Here is a 24,572-nt window from a genome sequence, read left to right as displayed (position 1 = left end):
GGGTGTATCACTTGGTGAGGTTTATTACTGTTGTCCAGCCTGGCAGGAGAAAGACCAAGGAAATGACAACTACATAGTCTGGACAAAGAAGAAGAAAGAACATCTAATGTTTTATAATTGGAGAACATGAAAATGTGTACATAATATCTGACGTGTTCTGAGCTGTGGTAATATTATCATACAAGGAATTGAAAATGCAGTTTCATGTTAGAACTTGATGGACTTCAGAGAAGTTATCACCAAAGGGAGTGGATCCTGTTTCCTGCCACCTCCAGTCACAGGTTCCCACCCTTCCCTTGCTCATACCTAATGATTAGGGGACCAATGGGTGACCCAGATCTTCTTACTCCTCTTGTGGAAAATGAACTTTGATGTGTGTTATGCATGTTAGTTTTCTATGGGCAATAAAGTGTTCTGACTCATTCTATAGCCACATACATTATGATGCATTCCAGTGTAGGAGACTGTTACTAGCAGAAAAGCAAAAGCAAAAGGATTGTATTCAGCCACTGTGCGAGGTTTGACACAAATTGCTGTAACATTAACCTGTACCTTTGGATTCATCTGTGAATGGATAACAAGGCTTTAAAAAATTCATCCTCAGTATGACATCATTACTTCAATCCCAGGCTAGCAGGATATAAAAAATTTCCTAATTTGTAAAAGCACATTTTAGTTTGATCTTTTTGTATAGATACTGTTATGTTAATGATTAAAGACATGACCACATAGCCAAGGGAACGATGAGAGGCAGGAGAACCACCTCTAACGTTTTCAGAAATCAGAGCAACCTCATTTAGCTCCTCCCAGGGCTATCACAGGAGGGTGATTAGACCATTGTCCAGGGATGAAAGCCATCCAGGTGAGTAAAGGAGACAGATTCTTTGCATCACTTTGCAGACAGGAGTGTTACTACCTACATGGGTCTGAGACTCATTATGGGATGCAGGAGAACAGCATTTGATTATTGTACAAAACTTGACGGGAGGATGGTTCCTTGGTTTAAGGGAGGAACTAAATGTGGGGAAAGGGAGGGATCATAGTGGCTTGGGGAAGAATAAGCATGGGAAAATAGAGCAATTAGGGGGCAAAAGGGGCCAGTCACATGTAAACAAGTTGCAGTTCATGTACCTGTCTAAGTGCATGAGGTCTAATTGCCAACAACTGGAGTCAGACCACAAGTCCTATGGGCCCATGTGATTGTGGTGCCATCAACTGGAGTGAGTGAAGGTCTTGAGTGGCAGCAACTGGAGTGGATACCTCAGGTCAGAGGGGCCAGCAACTGGAGACATGAGCAGCACACCCTAGAGAAGAAGAAGAAACATTAACTTGTATTTGGCAAGCGAAGGGGAACATCTGGATCACAGAAGGTCCTGTTTTAACAACCAGACTGCATGAGCAGCACATAGCAGAATGACTGAGAATATTTTAAAGGGAGTGAATATGATCTTTTTGTGCTATTGGATGATTATGCTTAGCAGTTTATTTCAGGTCATATATAAAGTCTTGGAACATCCCTGTGGACATTTTTCCTTCTCTTATGGAGGGGTGTGTGTGTGTCATTATCATGAAAGAAACCTTTTGTAATTTTACCCTTGTGTCCCTTACCTCCTTGGTCAATGAATGTCCCAATTCACTTCTGCGACACTACCAAGCAGACTGCATGTCTAAAGCCAGTTTCTGGGAGATCCATAGTGTATATAGAATGGAATAGCATAGCATAGAATAGAACAGAACAGAATAGAATAGAACAGAACAGAATAGAATATTTCATTTGGAAGGGACCTACAATGATCATCTAGTCCAACTGCCTGATCACTTCAGGGCTGATCAAAAGTTAAAGCATGTTATTAAGGGCATTGTCCAAATGCCTCTTAAACACTGACAGGCTTGGGGCATCGACCACCTCTCTAGGAAGCCTGTTCCAGTGTTTGACCACCCTCTCAGTAAAGAAACGTTTCCTAATGTCAAGTCTGAACCTCCCCTGAGGCAGCGTTGAACCATTCCCATGTGCCCTATCACTGGATGCCAGGGAGAAGAGATCAGCACCTCCCTCTACACTTCCCTCCTCCAGAAGCTGTAGAGAGCAATGAGGTTGTCCCTCAGCCTCCTTTTCTCCAGACTAGACAGACCCGGTGTCCTTGGCCACTCCTCATAGGACATGTCTTCCATCCCTTTCACCAGCTTTGTTGCCCTCCTCTGGACACATTCAAGTACCTTAACATCCTTTATAAAGTGTGGGGCCCTGAACTGCACACAGTACTCAAGGTGAGGCCGCACCAACACTGAATACAGCAAGATAATCACCTCTTTTGACCGGCTGGTTATGCTGTGTTTGATGCACCCCAGGATGTAGTTTGCCCTCTTGGCTGCCAGGGCACACTGCTGACTCGTATTGAGCCTGCTATCAACCAGCACCCCAGGTCCCTTTCTGCAGGGCTGCTCTCCAGCTGCTCCTCTCCCAGTTTATACTTGTGTCTGGCATTCCTCTCTCGCAGGTTCAGAATCCAGCATTTCTTTTTGTTAAATTTCATGCCATTGATGATTGCCCGATGCTGCAATCTACCTAATCTATCTGCGTGGGTCCCAGTGTGTGTGTGGGTGTGTGAGGTAACTGGAAGACCCAGGAGTTCAGGGACATTTGCTGGGTAGACTGAGTGTCTAAGGCTAGTTACTGGGATCCAGTGTGAGTGTGTGTGCATGCACACATGTGTGAAGGGGTGCATGAGAGTTTGCATCTGTGAGTGGGGGGGTCTGTACCAGGAAGTGGCGTGGGGCTGCAGGCCTCAGGGGCTCATACGTCCAGGTGCCAGTGCATGAGGATACCAACGATCCAGGGCCAACTGCTGGATAGGCTGAGTGTCGAAGGCCAGCTACTGGGAAGGTCCACACTATGGTCATGTATGTTTCCTGCTAACAGACCTTGATCCTGATGAGCCAGAGAGGGACACAGGATGAAGGTCTGGTAGTGCCAACTGTATTTGCATGAGGGTTTCTGTCTGATTGTATTGATTTATGTATTGATGTTCTGTATTGATTTGTGTGTCTGTCTGCATGTATACGTATATTTGTATTGTCTATGTTTGTATGCGTATTGGGAATACACACTCAGCCTTGCTAGTGGATGAACCTAGAGACAGGAAGCTGCAGCAACCTCACCACTATTGGGCTAGCTCATTTCTCAAGTCTTAACAGGTACCTATGTAAGTACCTATGTAGGTCTCTCTATTTAATTTTGCACTGTGATTTAAGCTACGTTCATGTATTTTCATGTCTTGTCACAAGTGCAGAAGATGGTTTGAGATGATGTTTCTTTTATGGTCGAAGTAATGGAAATTCTTTAACCTCAGGAGACAGTTAGGTCAGAGGATGGAATTAATCAGATAGAGAATGGGGAAGAGAATACCATTGAAACAGGATGCTCGGAAGGGAACAAAACAGTGATATGTCTGTTTTTACTTACATTAAAATTGTCTAAAAAATAAGATGGGGAAGTGATATGTGCAGCCCTAAGTGAACTTGGCATAAGTCAGACCAGAAATTTGAAGGAAAGAGTAGAGTGATCAGGATAATATAACAGAGAATACAAAATATTCAGCCAACATAAGATGTGCTGATGATGGAACAATACTATCTGCAGTAAGAATTTAGAACTGGTTCAAATGAAAAGAAGCAGCCATTTCAATGAATGTAGATTGAAATTCTAGGACTGAGTAGGAAGATCTTACATTGCCAGTGGCATAACAGTAATGGCAACACTCTTGTGCTGTGCTGAAACTTCCATGACCCTCAGCCACATTGAGCAAGTAACACACAGGGATCTGAAGCACAGACACTATCAATGAGTCAGGGATCTCCTGAAAGGAAACCTATCATCACTCTGCCCTGAATAATAGTATCATTCAAAAGTCTATCAATGAAGAGTGCTAAGAGACCTCTGCAAATGAGCTAAATTATTTCTCAATATCTGTTGATGCTATGAAACAGACAAAATCCATGCTGAAACCCATACTGAAATCCTTTGTGTAACTGGTCCTCACCAGAAATGTTGTCTGAAATTGAATTGACTGGAGAAGGGGTTCTGGAACAAGCAAATGATACTAAATTGCCATCATCAGATCTTTTTCAAATAAAAGTCCTATGACAACACAAGTCTGTAACAGCTGGCTTACAGACAAGAGTGTATAATCTCTCATGTAAAATGTCCTTGATACCTGTGTCTGGAAGTTGGCAAATGTGACACTAATTTTTAAATAAATCAGAGGACTCTAGAAAAAAAAGGGCATATTTTCTACATTTCATCTTGGCTTTTTTCGTGACAGGATGATAGGGCGTTCAAACAAATTAACTTTTTTCACAAAAAGCAGTATTTTTGCTAAACTTTTTTTTTACTTGTAGGTGCAATACTTTTTTTCTTTAAAAACATATTTGTATTTACTGAAGCAGTTCTCAGTATGTTTTGATCTTGTAAATATTAACCTTGCTAATAATATTTTTTTCTACATCTTTGCAATTTCAGAGTCACACAAAAAATCCCAAAATAACTGGCTAAAAGGATAATCATGTCATTTGTGGGGAATAGTGCATGGCTATAAATGTGTTCATATGTATCCTAGGTACATAGGGCATACAATATCTGAATATGTTGTTCCAGCTTTGACAAAGCTAGATGGCTATTATAATAGCCAGTTAGATGTAGCAGTGTTCAGTGGTCTGGTCTCACAGAGAGTAGTGCTGCAGTTTTTCAAAACAATTGCCTTATATGCCCTCACGTGTAGCTTTCATATGTTCTTGGATACCAAATTCATGAAGCCCATGTCACAGACAATCATTCCCGCTCAGAAGAAACTAAGCCTATCACAGCACTGAGCTGATGATTACCTAGGTCATGTTATGCTCAGAGCCACAGCAAGACATTTTGATATCTTTATTTTTACAACTTCATCAGGCTCCTTCTGACTCAATCCACCTTCATGGATCTGATACTGCTTTTGCTGTGCCATTTGACATCCCCTTTCTAGATCTCCACTCCAGGTAAGGTCAAGAAAAGGGACAACACAGTGGGTGTCATAGCTTCTGAGTGGATTTACAGAAGGTAGATTCACAAAGGCATATCAATGCTTAATTGACTTTTTAAGTACCCAAGGCAAATTTGAGCAATCATTAAGATGCTTAGAACTTTGTGCTTTCATTTTTACTGGTAAGAAGATCCTGACAAATAAGTTTCTGCCAATATCCATGTTCAAAATAGTCTAAATGTTAAGAATGGTGAGCAGCTTGTTGCCTAAAGACTTGACTAGATTTGTCCTGTAGGTGTTTACCAGTCCAGTTTCTCAGGTGTGAACAAAAAGTCTGACCTCCCAACAAACTCACTGCCAGGATTAGGTGATGAGGTTTCTCCCTCCAACTGCCCACACTTAGTAGTCCTAGCACTAAAATACTCAGCTGGAAATTAGCAGACTAGGTTTTATTCCTCCCCTTGCTCGCTTTGGCCTTGACTTAACCACTGGTGTGTAACACGATGTTGTGAGTCAGATTTTCCTCTTGAAATTCTTTTGCTTTGTATTAAATAAATATTTATTGATCAGACAAGAATTTGTCCCATGTGAAAGGTCTAGGCTATACATTTGTATTTTTTATAAAGCAGAAGAACATTTGTCATTAATCACTTTGCGATACCTTACAACACAGTACAGTAGAGAGTTGATTTGTCTGGATTCAGATCCTGGCTTGAAACAATGACAACGGGGGATTTGAATCTAGATATTCTCCTTGAATGTTTTACCTATTATATTGCTGTAGACCACTCCTCTGCCCCCAGTCCCACATAAACCTGGAGGAAAACTCTAACTATGTGTTCTGTGTGAAAGCAGGTTTCTCTTTCCAGCCCATTTACCTGGATCTTAGGACAACTTTTACAGCATATCTACGTCACTAGTTAGGTACCTCACATACAAGTTCCCTCCTTCAGCTACATTATGATGGCTTTGTGAAATCCCATTTTTAATATCAGCTCTCAGATCTTTCTCCTATAGATAAAGAACTTATGTATTTCTGAGTCAATGCTTTCAATTCAGCATTTCACAGTCACCAGTTTAATGACAAACATACGTATCTCTGGTGCATTAGTTCCAGTCCCCTTTCCATGCAGTTCTGCCAATGCAAAAATAGAGAACTGTGGGAAATACAGCCCCTAAGGATCACTGTAAACACCAGTTCATTCCACCAGATGGTATCCTTTCACTTAAATATGAAAGAATAGTTTCAGTAGCACAGATCTTAGGTTGTTTGATTTGGCATTGGTCTCTGGAGCCTCATTTCAAAGCTATAGATAGCAAATATGACTGCTGTGATGGTTCCCACTGTGCATCCAAAATACCATGGTAGGACAGTTATCAGTTTTCTTAACACAGGTTAAAAGATTGTGTCAGAGACAGTGATATCACTCTGAATCCTGGAAGTTGGCTTTATAATTAGTAGAGATACTGCTGGGACAACTAAAGGAAAAGAAGTTGTTAGACATTTGCTTCAAGAACAACCCAAATTTCCTTCACTTTTGGTGTGTGCTAAGGGTACAACAGGGTCCCATATAAAGCTGTTCCCAAAACAAGATCATGAATGCTGGCTCTGACAGGTGAAGGAAGAAAAATAATTAAGGTCTGAGCATATGTATTGTATTTGCTCTTTTTCCAGGAAGAAGAAGTCCAGCAGTCATGAATACAAAAAACCCCGCTTTACTTGGTTACACTAAACATTTTCTGTTGTATTCTGGAAACAAAATATCAAAAGGTGAAATAAAACATACAAGGGTAAATAAAAAGAAAGACAATTGTCATATATGACAATATTCTGTCTGATGATAGAATAAGAAAAACTTCCACCTGAGTCAGTCTGAAACTTTCCATTTCTTTTCAACAGATACACTCCAAAAAAAGAGTTTGCTTGAAATGTCTTGCAGGAAGGAGCTTGGTTTTCAACATAGATTTAGCTGTCACAGAGATCTCTGCTATTGGTTTAAGTGAAACATGTGAAACGGACCTATATAAGTCCCTTACAGGGGCATGCTCACTGACTGCTGAGGAAGAAATGAGGATGTGGACAGCTTGGTGTGTGGCCATGTACTTCTTTGGAGCAAGTAAGGCATCAGTAGAGCCATGATACCTGCTCTGCTCTGGGAGAATGTAGGTTACGTGTTTTACTGTGGTTTTGTTTTGTTTTGTCTTACAGGAGCTAAAATCACCCAAACCTCAAGTCTTGTACTAAAAGAAGATGAGAAAGCTACTCTGACGTGCAGTCAAAATGATAATCACAATTATATGTCCTGGTATCTGCAGCAGCCAGGGAAGGGGCTGCAGTTGCTCTATTTTTCCATTGGTGCAAAACAGGAGCAAAAGGGTGACATTCAGACTGGATACAAAGCTAACCGGTCAAGCCTTGCAGACTTCTATTTGGATATTTTATCTGTGAAGATGAACGATTCAGCTGTCTATTTCTGTGCCAGCAGTTTAGACACAACACTTCAAAGTAATTTGCTTTCTTTACATAAACTTCTCTCCTTTCCAGCACCTTCCCTCAGAAGGGAGCTCAGCACAGGAAAAGGGTATGTAGGCCTATTGACAAACCAGATGTTGCCAAGGAGTTGGAACAAGAGAGGCAGAATAGGTCTTTGAAGTGCAGGTTAATTCCTGAACTCCTCTTTCCCGATCAGCCATTTATTCTCTATCTTATTAGAACAATCAATAAAGATTGTTAATAAAATGCAGACATAAAATAAAGGAAAAGGAAACTGCAGTCTACACAGCCACAAATTATTGTCCCCTAAGCCATTTTCTTACCTGACACAGAACAGTTACTTGAAATACACATGTCTAAGTCTGAAATACTTTAGAGATAGTGACTTGTATGTGCACTCTCATTCCTCTCTGAATATTATCAAGCAGTGAAAGCCACAATGCTTTCCACTGTGCTTGGAAAGGTTACCCTAATAACAAGAAATCTGTAGAACTAAGATTGTCAACAGTAATGAGAAGGAGCTTGAACAAAAGATGTTATAAGAATAGAAGCTAAACAGAACTAATATGCCATAGATTTGATTACAATGACAAAAAAGCAGCCATTACCATGGTCTGCAAGTGCATAGACACAGTTCTGAAAATTTACATGTGTACAAAGTTACAGGATATAAAGAACAAAGAGAGATAGTACAAAGTAGTATGCAACTTAGAATGAAATCACATTCAAGAAAAATAACATGTAGATTTCCATTTTTTCAGAAATTGTTCTGACTATCCAGTTTACTTCTGGCTACACAGTGAAGCACATGCCACTATGCATGTCACAGCTATCTCTTTATGCCTCATACTTATACCTCTCTCATGGCCTAATAAGCAGCAACACAGTCTATATTAATCTGCTTGTTCCTTCTCTCTATGGATGAGTTCTGAGTTTTTTTTTCTCCCGGGTAACTTTGTGATGTTCCCCATTCTTGTTCTCTCTGACTTTGAGCTAAGCCCTAATATGAACACTGCTCCAGAGACGATCCATATTTTGAAGACAAAAATACAGAGGGATGAACAAGCAGGATGTGGATGTGAATCTCACACACAAAGACCTACCAGTGTCTTTCCAGCACCACCATTCTCCCAGATAGTGTCACTCATGCAGTAGAATTAGTCATAGCATGAGGTACTCTTTGGTGTAAGCATTCCATGATGATAATATAACAAATAATATAACAAAGGACCTGGGGATGTTGGTCGATAGCCAGCTGAATATGAGCCGGCAATGTGCCCAGGTGGCCAAGAAGGCCAATGGCATCCTGGCTTGTATCAAAAATAGTGTGGCCAGCAGGACTAGGGAGTGATCGTCCCTCTGTACTTGGCACTGGTGAGGCTGCACCTTGAATACAGTGTTCAGTTTTGGGCCCCTCACTACAAGAAGGACATTGAGGTGCTGGAGCGTGTCCAAAGAAGGGCAACCAAGGTGGTGAAGGGTCTGGAGCAGAAGTCTTATGAGGAGCCGCTGAGGGAACTCGGGTTGTTTAGCCTGGAGAAGCGGAGGCTGAGGGGAGACCTTATCGCTCTCTACAACTACCTGAAAGGAGGTTGTAGTGATGTGGATGTCGGTCTCTTCTCCCAGGTAACTAGTGATAGGACGAGAGGAAATGGCCTCAAGTTGCACCAGGGGAGGTTTAGACTGGATATTAGGAAATTTTACTTCACTGAAAGGGTTGTCAATCGTTGGAACAGACTGCATAGGGAAGTGGTTGAGTCCCCATCCCTGGAGCTATTTAAAAGACGTTTGGATGAGGTGCTTAGGGACATGGTGGACTTGGTAGTGTTAGGTTTACAGTTGGACTCGATGATCTTAAAGGTCTTTTCATACCTATATGATTCTGTGATTCTGTGAAATTTTCCTAAATTGTCCTACAGCAAGAAAGCACTAAGCAAAGTCCTTGTGATGTATAAAAGGCACCTGCATAATTTGCTAGTTCTGAAATAAATAAGAATAATAATCTGTTTCCAGACAAAGGGTTTTGGAAAGGTTTAAAGAAAGGATGAAGAATGGGACCATTCCCCAATTACAGGCACAGCATCCACATTGTGAGATTATTCTTATCCCAATCTGAATTATGTCAAATTATATTGTAAATGCTGTAGAGTATCTTTATTAACCACATATGCAAGATAAACATACTGAACTTATAAGGAAAATTTCAATTTTTGGTTATTATGCAGCATTTCTTCATTGGGAAAGGAGTTACTGGATTACAGGCACATCCCCTGGGTGTGTCTGTAATCCAATAGAACCTTGATTTGAGTCATTTAAATATCAACTGATGGGCTAGGGAGCAGCTTTGCAGAAAGGCAGTTAAACATGAGTAAGCAGCAAGCCTTTCATCAATGAAGGCTAATGACATTTTTGGTTGCATTAGCAAGAATGCAGTTAGCATGTTTAAGCACTTGTGAGGCTGTATTTGGAATACTACCTCTATTGTCCATACACACCCCCACACTGCCCCAGCCCCAGTATGACAGACATATCAACAAATTGTAGAGAGTCCAGCAGAGGGTCACTAAGATGATCAGGGGACTGGAGCAGAAACATAAGAGAAGAGGCTGAGGGAATTGATTTTGTTCATCTCGGAGAGGAGCAGGCTAAAGGATCGCTATTTGCATGACTCTTAATTGCCTAAACAGAGTTGGAGTCTTAGAGGGGCACAGTGGAAGCCAGTGATAACAAGCTGCAGCAACATAAACTCTGATTAGACATAACAAAAAAATGCTTCCTCTTGAGGGTGCTTCAGCACTGCAACAGATTTCTCAAATTGCTTGTCAAATTTCTGTCCTTGAATATATTCAGAAATCACCCAGACAAAGCTCTGAGCAACATGATCTAGCTTTGGAGTTAGACCTATTGTGAACAGGAATTTGGATTGAGTAATCTCCAGAAGTGCCCTCCTATCAAAATTTTTCTACAAGTATATGATTTTTATCATCTTGTTTTGCTGTTTTGAGAGACCTAGAAAAAGCGTGTTGTTTTTTTTTTAATTTGTAAAAGCAGGTCAGCAACTCCCCAAAAACCCACAAGTCTTCTGTTTTTTGTGTGTTGCACAACAGAAACAGCAGCTGCACATGCAAACCCCATCTGCAGATTTCAGTAACAAGAAGATTGTGTGATAACATGAGACAAAAAACCCACCAGCTTTCACAAGGCCCGTATGTGTCACTATTTCTGTCCAACTGTAATACGGTGAACAGAGAGCTGCACCCTGTGCCTCATCCTGAGAGGCTGGGGCGGTGTTGTGGTAAGGGAGGCTGATGCGTTATCAAAATGTTTTTTTTGAGTAAATGTCAAACCGCATCCTGTTTTGGCTAAAATTCAACTGCTGTTCTCTTAAAGAGATATTTTCAAGCACATTTTGGCACATCATCTGCTCTGATTCTGAGGTAGTTTTCTGCTGAGGCCTTCAGAGATATTTCCTCCTTCTGTTGAAGACCCTGGCTATGTGAGACAGAAGCTCCCTTCAGGGTCTCCACTCTATGCTTCCTACTCCTTCTGCCTTGCTATTGCATTCCCAGATGTTCTGCTTCCAAAGCTCCACAAGCACTCCTCTACCTTGGCCTCTGTTATTCCTACATCTCTTTAGGATACATCTATACACAATGGACCGTTCTCCATTCATTCTCGAGGGAGCTGCCTCTGAATTATCAGTTGTTTAACTTGTGCCATAAGGCAATAGCTTAAGGAGATGCAAAGTAGATGAAAGATCTCCAGAAACACTCTCCAGGATTAGTAATCCCTTGGTTTTACAGTTTATGCTGCACAGAAATGGTGCCCACAAACACAGCTTTAAAGAACCACCCCCTGGCTCTCCTTCCTCCCCCCCTACAGATTAGATTCTTTTCCCTTTCTCTGAGTTGCATCTTTTTTTTCTTTCTTCCTTTGCTTTTCTTGGTCTTTCTTATTTTTCTTATTTTCTTATTCTTCCTAATTTTCCTTTTTACTCTTTACTTTAAAAAGACCACACATTTTGATAATACTTCATCCATTGTCTTATGCAGTATCTCCCTGGAGTTCTTACCCTCTTTTTTTGTCTAAAACACTCCCCTTCATGCTCACTAGCTTGTTGTCTTGAAAATTATGAGAGACACAGTATAATTGTAGAGAAGTGGGTTTATATAAATATGAACTTTAAGACACCATTTTGTCTAAAGTGTTCTCCTGTACAGTTAGAATGAGTTAGGACAAATTTGTACAGACTAGAACTCTGTTCCTCTCCTTGGACCTAAGCATCAGCCCCATCACAGACATCCCATACAAAATGCTCTTGAAAATGAGCATGATGTATACAAACTTTTCAGCTGTAGCACTTCTCTGATAGTTTTCTGAAAACTAAGGTAGAAAACAATAAATAAAAACCAACAAAAAACTTTTCTTTAGAAAAGTTTACTAGACAGGGACATTTTTTTTCATTCTGCTGATTAGGAGAACTTGTTCAGTGCTCATTTGCACAAGTTATAACTTGGCTGCCCTTAGTTGTAATATCACGTTAACTAGTAATTGTATTAGACTTTTCACATTCACATTGGTATGACTGATTAGGAATTGGGCTGAAGAATGGGAAGTTGGGGGCATCAAATGAAACTGGATTTGGAGTCTTTTGCATGGGAATATAATTTATTCTAATTCTGCAGTATATTTAAGGAGATAATGTACTGTAGTATGTAGAGTCAGTGACTTAGCAAAGTGTTCTAACTGCTTGCTAGAATATCAATGTACATCTTTATGCTACAGGTAGGTCTGCTGCTCTAAGTGATATATTGAGTTCTAGCAGCCAGTCTCATGGAAGATTTCATAAGAGTAGACAGAATTTGGATGTTTACATCCATGCATGTGTATTCAACAAGAACATGAATGCATGTGTCCACACATGTACAATCCTGCACCCGTGCATACCGGTATGAATAGCTATGACTGCCAGCAAACGCCAACACAGGACACATTGAGACACATACACACAACACATCTGTCTTTGCATACACAGGTGTATGTATAGATAAAAAAAATCAAAAGAGGAAAAAATTAATGGTTTAACTTACCTTTGAAGATACTACAATCTAAAAACAGAAGAAAATAAATACAAGATATTATTTGAGCCTAGATATGTAACAGCACCTCTTTTAAAGTGCTCTGTTTGTACAATCACTTGTATAATAGAGAGTTGGTGTGGGAATGAGAATTACATGGCTCGTAGCAAGTTTGGAGAAGAACAGGATTGGATTCCTGTGCTTGGTCTCAATTTCCTGGGGACTGACAGATCCGAGTTAAGTGTAGTAGACTGGCAAGAAACATGCCTTCAGTAATGACTGCTTACTGTAGATATAGGAGCCTACAGAGGATGACCCCCACACCCACATGTATTTAACTCAGCAGCATCACTGTAGATGACTTTGTGTATTGATCCAGTGTTCCACTCTTAAAAAAATTGGCAACACACTCAAAATGATTCAAAGGGTTGAACCATTCCTGGGCTGAGATCCTCAGTCGGCTGGTCAATGAGTAGGTAATCCCGTTCCATGTGGAAAACTCATCTGTCCCCACCCCTTCTGTCCTCTTAGCACCATTGACCTTCCAGATCAGATTCAGTGGTCAGGGTAGAAACCAGAGGCCAGGCATACCAGTGTGGCCTTGTTCTTCTGTTGGATCTCTTGCTTTGATGGGGAAAAGATGGCCACAGCTGGAGGTATGATTTCATCGTTCTTCCCTGAAACAGAAAGCAATATGGCCCAGAGCCTTCACCCTCATATGTCTAAATATCAAACCGTGTGTTTTTTTGTAGAAGTATGTGTGTTGGAGACTGGATGCTGAATTCAAGAGTCAATGTGACCTAATAGCGCTGAGCACGCAGGATCAAGTTCTTCAGTCTAAAAGACAATTATATTTACATTAAATTTTAATTGTCTTTCCACCATAGTATGTACTAAATATGCCATGCTATATATGCCATTTAAATCAAAATAAATAGATTAATTGAACAGAATGTGGCTCCAGGATTTAAAATATAAAGGTACAGAGCAAGTGCAAAACTTTTTCTCTGGATACTGACCAAATAGCCAAGCTTGCTAAAGATAAGGTACTAAATGAAAAAAAATTTAATTCTCTGGTTTGTTGTGCTAAGCTATACAATGAGCAGGGGGCAAACTGATCCTCTGCATTCATCCTCCATTGTGTTTATCTCTTTCTGTGTATGTCTGTCTCCTCAGGTCCTGAGTCAAGATTTTTCTGAAATTTCTTGGCTTATTTCACCTCAATCTCTCCTTCTCCTTATCCTAAAGTTTTAAAAATAAAAATAAACAAGCAAACAAATTGACCCCCCCAGACCTATAACCTACAAAATCTTTAACCTACACCATTTCCCAAAAGAACCAAGAGTGAATGTGTTTTGTTATTTGGCAAAGAAATACTAGGCCATGTTTTCTTACCTAAGTCAGTCAGCTTAGTTCCTGTCACAAAATGTTGCTCATATCCAGAGCACAAAGAGATAATAGAGTAAAAAATCCCACACCCCACACACCTATTGAGCGAAATAAGGATTTAAATTATGAAGGCTTGATTCTGCACCGCTAATACCATTTCCACTCTGCTTGAGGAAAAGTTAAGTGTGCTAGATCCTTGGTGTCTTCTCTTGATGCCAAAAAGGACACAAAGTACAGGTTTATTGGACTATGAAAAGAAGCAAATGGTACTTCAACTATGTTTCTCATGCCAATGTTACAGGACTTGTCAGCTCCATCATTTCTATTAAAACTATCTCCTATTTTTTCCTTCCATAAACTCATGGCAATGCAGAAAGAATTGAGATTAGAAAAAAACAGACTGAAATGCTAGACAATAATTCCTCTTGCCAAAAGTCTGTTTGTCTGTGTCTGAAAATCTGAATGCTTGAGTTTTGTGGTTCTGTGTGTGTATTATGTATGAATATTTCCCCTGCTACAGAAATGTTCTGTGATACACCCTCTTTAATTCAGATTCTTCCCATTTAGCTTTTCGTATGCCTTCATTGGATGACTTTACAGAATTATCTCCCACATCAGCATTTATGGCTTTGCATGATTTTCTCTCTCAGACTCATTTGACCATCTCCTTCTCTGCTCTTTCTCTTTCCCCATCTGTCTGCTAGGAATTCAATGTATACATCTGAAATCTGAATAGCCAGATAGCATGGTAGACAGCTTAGAGATGTCATGATAAAAATAACTTTAATGACTCTAAACAGTGCATAAGAAACCAGACTAAAAACTAAAAATGGAGGGTGGAATTTTGACTGTAATGAAATTAGTGGAAGCTTTATCACTCATTTCAATGAAACTAGCATTTTAACATTTGATTTTGTATTTTTGCTTCCTGGATCCAATGTTATAGTTCAGGGTCAGTGCTAGGTTGCCTGCATCTAACTTGAGAAAAATGGCATTTTCCCGGTTTTCATGTAGCTGGACATGCAGGTCATTTCTCTTTCCCTTAAAATGGATCCTACCTTCTGAAAGCATAAGTGCTGTCAATTAGGAAATGCATAGATGATATCACACTATCTACAACTGCGAACTGGTTTTCTTCAGCAATATATCAATTTTCACCAGAGCAAGACCACAGTAGGTTTGTTCACTCATGCACAAATGCACTTTGGCACCACAATTGCCATCTGCTTACCTGTTTGTAAACGTGCTGTGTTGCCTGGTTCTTTTCTTTCTATCTTCTCCTAGAGAATCCCAGTGAGGATCACCATATTCTACTGATTTAGGTCCCATCAAAAATTCCCTTTCTTTTTATTCCAGAATCTTAAAGGAACTCTGTGTATTTGCCATATTTCTTTCTTACATAGAACTGTTTAGTTGTGTCACTCCTCCAAAATGTAGTTTGTCTGCTCCAAAACACCTATCCCCAAGTTTCTCCCCCATTCACTTTGACCAAGCTCTGCCATAACCACTCAGAAAGTCCATGTGTGAGAACAAGATTGATCAGGATTTTTTTGATAGGCTTGATAAATGCAGCCATTTTCACCAAATGTCCTTTTAGATTATATTCATTTTAATGTGCTCCAGAAAGAGCTGGAATTATTTTTTATATTCCATTCTGCTGTGGTCTAGTCTGTGCTCTATAAAGTCTAACTTCACAGAACATGAATAATGAGGCATCTTGGGAAAAGAGCCCATCATCTCAATCCAAAGACTTCCATCTTTGTTTACCCTTGTCACACTCCCAGAATCTTACCCCTTGCACAACCTAATACACTCCTCATGATTCCCATTTGCCCAGAACTGTTGTTTTTGTTCCTTCTCCAAAATACTGGATATTGGCAGAGGACAGCCTCACAGTGTAATATCAAAACTACTCACACCTTTCCTGGGCTGCTGTCCAGTGATAACCATGTCAAACCTTCAAATACCATTTTTTTGCAGAGTAGTAGCCAAAGGTGTGCTGAAAAGAAGGTATATCAGCCTAAGTAGTACTTGGTTATTAAATATTCTGAATTGTTTCTAATGATGATTTGGATCACCATATAAAAACAACCACTCATTTCTCTGTCATTATTAAAGCACTTTATTGTCTGGTGCTGTAGTTTGACATCAATATCCTCACAATTTTTAGGAATCATGATATATATTATAAGATCCAGTGTCTTTCATTTGGACCCACTCTCGCTTTCTTTCCCTCCAGCCTCCACATCTTCTGCCAATTCCTCATGAGTACCTGTGCATCCTTCCCAGTCCTACTTCTTCTGCCTTTTTCTTTTTCATGGACACACATTTCATTTGGATTTGACAGTGGGAGATAGATAGATTGTAGGAATAAGAGGGAATCATAATGATTAGTTCATTCTATAGGCAATTTAATTCTGGGGAAAAGACGTGGTCAGTCACACAGTTCATTTCTGGTAGAATACAGCCAGCAGATTCAGTGAACACAGAGTAGAGTCTCGGGAGTTCTGCATTGTAGAGGTAGTATATATACTTCCAGAATACACTTATCTGACTTGACGTCTCTTCTTCTTTGGTCTTGTCTCATCCTTCTCACTCCCTTGAGTTTATTCTATTAAACTTGCTTGCTTGCTAGCTTTCTCCACAGTTTTATTAATCTGACAAATTAACACCAAACTGTCCTATTCACAGCACAAATTTAATAACAATAATTTGACTGCTTAATTTGTCCCCTTCTTCACAGTCCCTGCTATCTCCCTCTTTCTTGACCTGTCTTTCCTGAAACACCATCTTTGGCCTTCTTAGTGAAACTCTGCTGACTCAAAAGCTTCCACTTTTTTTCTTACTTAGAACACCGAGCCACGTTGCTTTTTCAAAATACAGTGTTACTGCTGACCTTCTTATAAAAATTGTCTGAGGAGCTTGTTCTCTCTTCCTCCTTCTTATTGGCACAAAATTTCTATTTCCTAATCTACCATACCCAGAAAAGCCCACAGTGAAGATCCTGTTCATCCTTCTCTTGCAGTCCTTCACTCTCTTTACTTCCCTTTCTTTCAAGCTTAACAAAAAATATTTTCATTTAATCTGTTTTGACGATAAGCATCCTCTTCCCCATGAACTTACAATACTGCTTTTAGACATGGGATTTAGCAAAACCCTAACTGTCAAATGTCCCATACAATGATTTTTCTTTGTTTTAGGCCGCTTGCCATCATATATCCTACCATTTCACAGTCCAGCAGACTGAAGTGTAATCACACAGCCTGACATTTGCCCTCATCCCTTACTTAATTCTAATCACCTAATTAGAAATCCCTTACCCATGCACCCTCCTTCCTATAATTTGTACAATGATCAGGTGCTTAACCCACAAAATCTGTTTTTTACTCTCCGAGAATTAATGTTCTGCCTGCTTCAAGTCATGAGGGACCCAAAACTAGATGTCCTTTTCAAGGTAAAGTTTTATCATAGCCACCAGAAAGAATATTTACTATACATGTTTCCTGGCAGATGTTTCTTCAGATATGCAAATTCTGGCTCCCACAGGAAGGTCAGTACCTCTGGCTTGTGCTAACCAAAATGTTTGTCAAGGAGGGTGAAAGAGAATTGACAGATGCACTCAGTTTTGCTGTCAGCCTCTACTTATCACTCAGTGCAGTCACTGAGGTCTGTTGTCTGAAGTTGAGAGGAAAACCATAAGAAAACAGTACATATCAGTTGTAACAGTGTTAAGGTTTTGAAGGGTCAAGGACAAAGAAGCCTCCATCAACTCTTCTCTTCCCTCTCTCCCCTCCCCATCTTCTGTGATCTAGGAAATTTTGGACACAGCAGTTCACCAACTGGGAGGAGTGGGGAGCTGTTTATTTTCTGTTCTCAGGACCCTGGGACCCTGGCTTGTGCCAACAGATAATTGTCCCCTATTCCATGTAACGTTTGGCACAGAACTTGCTCACTAACCTTTCTTGCTTCCTTCAATTCAGATTATATCCTTTTGTCCTTTTGTTTCAAATGCTATTTCTCAAGTATATTAGTCCTTTGCTTGGATTTTCAGACAGCAGACCCTTGCCATCAGTCCTCCTCCTCCTCCTCATAAAATACATAATTACAGCTCTAATTTGTCCCTTAATCTATCTTTCAATTCCTGAATAGAGTCTTAGTACCTTGATCTGCAAGTTATCTCCAACTTGTGAGTTTCACTGCAAGAATCATCTTCTTTTGTCTAGGGGCTCCCCCACTCATACCCTGTCTGTGTTTCTCTTTGGTTTTTCCCTTCTTTTGTATCTTTGTCTATTTCCTTGAATCTTGCAAAAGCAAAAATGACCTGGAGAGTCTTTTGTAATGATCAGGGCAAATGTGACAAAAATTATTTATGAAAATATCAATTGCAACTGTCAGACTGATCACCTCTCTTACTGATACACAGAGTAACTTAAACATGACTTGACTAAAACAGAAAATATAGGTATAAAAAGAAATAACTGAAAGACAAAATTATTTCTGGGTTTCCTTTGTTTTATTTGAAACATACTTTGTAAATAACATTTTATTAATTGTAACAGTCAGCTTGGTCCCTCCTCCAAACTTCAGTGGCTTTGTGTAAGCACAGCTAAAAATTATTGCTAAAATTGGTAAAATCTTGCAGATAGAGGTCCAAATGGCTAAGATGATTGTTACTCTGTGTTGTCTGAGTTGTGCCTCTAAAGAGCATCTAAAGGAGAAATCAACTCAAATTTCCTCCCTTAGTGGGGAAGCAAATGCTAAGACTTTATGTGAATTATAGAAGGACATTACATTGTTTAGTTAGGGATATCAAAAAGTGCTCCTTTTGTTCATGCTTTGTGAATTTGAGACCCATAAAGGCATTTTTGTAAAAAGCAGTCTCTCAGAAAACAGTTTTTGGTTTGAAACAGCCATGAGACTACGTAAGTAATAGTTGTAATCTCTTTGTTCAGCATGATATTTTCTCCTGTTCTGAAGTGTTTTGAGGAGATTAAAGAAGTGACAAGAACAGAGCAGGAAAAATCACTCCATTTTATGGGATTGTACCCATCTGTCCTCTAGCAATAAGATATTTTTTTTTTCTCATAATGACATTAAAAAAGGATATGCCAGGTTCCCCTGAAATCTATCATCAGATCCTTTTCAAACAAACAAATGCATTAACTGACAGGTGACTTTTAATCTATTAACCAAATTTTTCTTCGCTACCACAATAAGCCTGGTGCTGTCACCAAGCTAATCTAGAGTAAGAACACAGTGAGAGAAAAAGCAGCTACCATGCTTCTCCTGAAAGGGCGTCACTTCTTATCTGGCTAGTGTTCTGTTCCCTTCTCTACCACCCTTGAATTCTGCATCTATTTTGGCTAGAAATCAGCCTATTTTTTATTAGCAGGTGTGTGAGGATTTGCTTAGATGACAGATACCAGAAATGGAAGAGAGATGCTTTTCTCACCAGTCACATAGGCAAATATAATGGAATATGTTCTAAAGCTTTGCCCTTTCCTGATTTTGCTGTACTTATTTTAAATAGGAATGCAAAATCGTTAGAGTAGCTGTGTTGGTCATCCTGAAAAGATCTGCTAGACTAACACAATATAAAGAGTGAATGCCAAGCAAAGACTGTAAGACTAATGAAGGCATGTAGTGGTTACTTTCCTAAAATACTTTTTTATCTCCAATGCTTTAAGATCAGTGATCACAGTAAAATTGAAGAATCCTTTATAGTTTTGTCCTACTTTTCTGATCTCACATTCAATCCTGATAAACATTTAATTTATAAATATGTTTAGTAATAGAGACTTCTTTTCCTCCTTTACATCAGTAAGCATGGATTTGACAATTACTCTAACCTGCCTTTTGCCAAGATAATAAATAATTTTAACTCTGCTTCCTAAATCAACCCTTTAGCACATTTTATTGGTTGTGTCAGCATTTTATTCTGTAATGAATTAATATTCTACAGTAAGAAACAAAAATACCTAAGGAAACTTATCAAGCACTGTCAGCTAGGTGCCCTGTCCGAAGTACAGTGGTGGGTTTGTACAATATTTTGAAGAAGTACCAGAACTGTCTGCCACTAGAAGCTCTCAACTGCACATAAAGCCTGTATGATATTATCCTGTATCTTACCTTTCATGAGGTCACAAACGCAGGGGACCTTTATGCTCTCATCTGGGTTAGAAAATACTGTGCTTTTGCAAAAGAATATGCTGAAACATAGGGTATATTGCTCCAAGAGGTACTGTAAGTAGTGAACCCAGCCTATCTAGGAAGTAGCTCTTTCCATCTCTTATCTGTGTCCTGTTCTCAGTCGTGGTTTCAGAGTTCAATCTGAGACACCTTCTGTAAATAAAAGCAGAAACAGTGACTCTCTCCCCTTTCTGCCATCACTAAGCTGTGCTAAAGAAGAGTTGAGTTTCTGGAACTCACCCATCCTGCACCTATTTCCCCTGACTTCCCTCTTGCCCAGTTTTCATACAAAAGATTTTTTTTTTGTCTTAAAAAAATTTTCCCATTCCATGTATTTGTTAAAAGTGTAGGCTTCTTTTCCTTACCTAGTATTGTTACCTGAGTCCCAGGACCAAACTGCTGAATATGTATCACAATACTACAGAGACTATCTCAAAATATACCACTGCCTATAACAAAAATGGGAGGGAGCAATATGAACATCCCATGTGAAAAATCCAGGAAGGAGATGTGTCATTCTGGGAGACAATCCCAGGGACTGATGTCCCTGACTGCCCTCATCAGGGACCTCCACCCTGTGCCCATGGGCCCAGGATCTCCATCTAAGTTTAGACCTGGGCCTTCAATTCTTCCTTGATGTATGTTGTAGGTGTACCTGTATCCAGCCCTGTCTCTGATCCTTTCTCCTGAATGGATCTTGTACCTATGTTGTAGGTAGCTTGTCTTCTGGATAGACCCCTCATATGCAAATTGTAGCTTGTCTCCAGTCATGTCTTTGGTCCTGTATCTTGGATAGACTGAACCATGAGTCCACGTGCCAGCAATGTGCCCTTGTGGCAAAGCAAGCTAATCGTATGCTGGGCTGCATTAGGAGGAGTGTTGCCAGCAAGTCGAGAGAGGTGATCCTTCCCCTTTATTCAGCACTGATAAGGCCACACCTGGAGTACTGTGTCCAGTTCTGGGCTCTTCACTACAAGAGAGACATGGATATACTGGAGAGAATCCAGCAAAGGGCCACAAAGATGATTAAGGGACTAGAGCATCTCTCCTATGAGGAGAGGCTGAGAGAGCTGGGACTGTTCAGCCTGGAGAGAGGGATTGCACGGATCTTATTAATGTGCACAAATACTTGAAGGAAAGATGCAAAGAGGACAGAGCCAGGCTCTTTCAGTGGTACCCAGTGACAGGCCCAGAGGCAATAGGCAAAAGCTGAAATGCAGGAGGTTCCCTCTGAATACAAGGAAACACTTTTTTACTATGAGGGTGACTAAAGACTGGAGCAGATTATCCAGAGAGCTTGTGGAGTCTGCATCCTTGGAGATAATTAAAGCCACCTGGGTCCTGGCCAACTGGCTCTGGGTGGCCCTGCTTAAGCAGGCTGCATGGACGAGAGGACCTCCAGAGGTCTCTTCCAACTTCAACTATTCCGTGATTCTGTGAATCTGCATTGTAGCCTTCTTTCCAGTCCTGTGTCTGGACTACAGTCCAGTCCAGTCTTCTTTTGCTCCTAAATGGGCTTCCTAAATATATACTGGACCTGGTTCACTGCTTGCCTTGCTTGGGACTGTTGATGGACCCTGCACCCTACTCTGCTTGCTGTGTTCAGGTGCTGTGGCACTGTGCCCTGGTTAGTGAATGTACTGCTTGATCTGTGGTCACCCTTGGTTCCTGGGTTGCCTTCCCCACTGGCCCTTGCTGCTTCTTGTCATGTTTCTCAGCAGTATATACATAACCAATAATGCCTACACATATTCATACAGTTTCTCCTCATAGTAGTCTCCAGGTGAAAGGAATAGAAGCCAAACTTATAGAATGATGAGGGGCTTCAGCAGGTAATGGAGTCCCTCAGGAAGACTTAGCAGGCATGCTGGAGAAGTGACTCAGTATGAGCTTCAAGCATGATCTGTAGAAGGAATGATTTGTGCAAGCCTTGGATGCAAAATCAAGCAATAGACTGTAAGACAAGGGAGGTTGTTTTACAGTGCAAGAGCACAGTAATCTAGCTGGGAAGAGCATAAAATGAGCTAATGTCTGGGAACGGAAATCAAATATCTCCTGACTGAAAGAAGGCAGAATTACTCAAGAGTGGAAGTGCTCAACTACTGCAAAAAATTACCAAGAAAGGAGGTGGTTTCTTCACTTCTTGAAGTCTTCCCATCATTACTGCATGCTTTAGCTGCACACAAGCCTTATTTATTTATTATCTCAATGCAAAGTAAAATTAATTATATGAAATTTTTGGTGTGCAATATGCAAGATATCAAGATGATAATTTAATGGTCCCTTATGGCCTTTTGACAGATAAATGAGCTCATGAAAATGGTAGCTTTGAAATTAGTTTCCAAACTGGTTTTGTTATAGGCTTTAGCTTGTTGATGCCAGCTGCTGGCAGCCTGCAGTCTGCTCATGGTTTATCTTTTCCAAGAAAAGGGGGCATTTATCCAGTTTATTCTTTTGCAAGACCCATTGGTTGGAGAGAATAAAGGAGAGATGCACTTTCATACCACGTGTAGCTATTCTGTAATCTGGAGTGATTGAGTAATCTTCAACACTGCAAAGAGTGACCTAAATTATGTACAGGTCATTCTAAGCAATTAACATAGGGTATAGCCAAAGATTGGCACCTCACTACACATGTTCATCTGTCTTCTCAGGAGTGTTTCTGACATGTCCTAGGGACTGGAGCAATTCCTTTTGGGCCAGATCCACCAGTCTGGACAACCTTATTGTCACTATAAAGATATCATAAGATAGGAATGGACAAGACTCTTGACCTTTGGGAATGTAAATACTTCTTCTTCCCTTGCTTTTTGAACTCCTTTCAGCAATGGCTCTGGTCTGTTACTTTCAGTTTTCTTCCTCCCAGGGTTACATTTTGATAGTAGTCAAACTTTCCTTTTCACAGCCTTCCTGCATCTGTCCCATGATGCTAACATCCCACTTCCTTATCCAGTGCTGGATGCAGTAGAACAGTCTGTTTATCCTCTAGCAATATAAAAACACTAGCATCACCCCCATCACCTATCAGGGTGGGTGTGTGCAAAGGTACAGGAGGACATTCTGAAGAGCCTTATGACTGCTAAACAGGAGTACACAATAGATGGAATGCTGTTCACACATGTCCTGCCAGTGTTTCTTTTTGTGTAGGAGTTAAAAAAATATATTTATTATTTTTCTTTTATTCCCACTCTGAAATATATAAATTCTCTTTTGTCCAAATAAGTGTCTAAACTTCATTTATTTGCATTTACCCTTATTTCAACTTCTGTACTCTGAGTGAAAGAGCAACTCAGTCTTCATGGCTTATTTAGTACTTGGCTTCTGTGATGAGAAAGGCAGCAGTGAGGGTCTTCTGTAACAGCAGCAGGGATTACATTTCATAATAAATGAATGGGGGAGCTGTGCTGGTGTGTAGACGCTTCCATACTTCCCAGCTGTCAACATGCATGATATTGCAGGCAATACCAAAAAAGACTAAACACTTGCATTTTTTCCATCCTCTGCCCCCAGTAAATTTATGACTGTAAAACCACAGGATCACCCCTTCTGCTCTCCACCCTCATTTTCCTTTTCTTCATTTAGTCTAAGATTGGACCCATCTTCACTGATTCTGAACTGCTGTACCACAAAAACTATTCACAACGTTGGGATGAAACATAGGAAGCCTATTTTTCCTAATGCTGACCAAATGTACCACTGTCCATCTAAATAGTGCTGTGCAGTAAGCATGGTTTGGTTGATGTCCTAAATACTCTAAGATGGCTAAAAGTGAATGGTAATTTCTAACTATTTTATTTGGGGTTACTGAATCCAATAGCCCAATAGTGGCAAAGCTGCTGCAGCTCCCTGTCTCTCAGCCATGTATTTGTTAAAAGTGTAGGCTTCTTTTCCTTACCTAGTATTGTTACCTGAGTCCCAGGACCAAACTGCTGAATATGTATCACAATACTACAGAGACTATCTCAAAATATACCACTGCCCATAACAAAAATGTGAAAAATCCAGGAAGGAGATGTGTCATTCTGGGAGACAAGGCTGAGTGTGTATTCCCAATAGGCATACAAACGCATATACGATACAAATATACGTATACACAGCCAGCCACACAAATCAATACAGACAGAAACACTCATGCAAACACAGATGGCACTAACAGACCTGGATGTATGAGCCCCTGAGGCCTGCAGCCCCACGCCACTTCCTGGTATAGACCCACTCACTCACAGATACAAACTCTCATGCGCTCCTTCGTGCACATGCGTGCACGTGCACACACACACACATACACTTGCTGGATCCCAGTAACTGGCCTTAGACTCTCAGTCTACCCAGCAACTGGCCCTAAACTCCCTGGTCCTCCCGTTACCTCACACGCCCACGCACACGCTGGGATCCACGCTTACA

General features: G+C 40.4%; 1 protein-coding gene and 1 gene segment (V, D, J or C); one reads left to right on the top strand and one right to left on the bottom strand.

The window, feature by feature from the left end:
• The window catches only part of LOC142413589 (trypsin I-P1-like), an 86,958-nt gene that overhangs the window by 21,238 nt on the left and 41,148 nt on the right, over window positions 1–24,572 (top strand). The gene's annotated exons all lie outside the window — the stretch shown is intronic.
• LOC142405139 (T cell receptor beta constant 2-like) lies at window positions 11,743–15,308 on the bottom strand. The segment is given in 5 exon segments: window positions 11,743–11,888; window positions 12,603–12,620; window positions 12,919–13,267; window positions 13,986–14,077; window positions 15,211–15,308. Coding segments are annotated over 5 exon segments (703 nt in total).

Source organism: Mycteria americana, chromosome 1, assembly GCF_035582795.1.
Source record: "Mycteria americana isolate JAX WOST 10 ecotype Jacksonville Zoo and Gardens chromosome 1, USCA_MyAme_1.0, whole genome shotgun sequence".
Taxonomy (NCBI): Eukaryota; Metazoa; Chordata; class Aves; order Ciconiiformes; family Ciconiidae; genus Mycteria; species Mycteria americana.
Note: the sequence above shows the minus strand (reverse complement) of the source record. Positions and strands in the feature narration are given on the sequence as shown.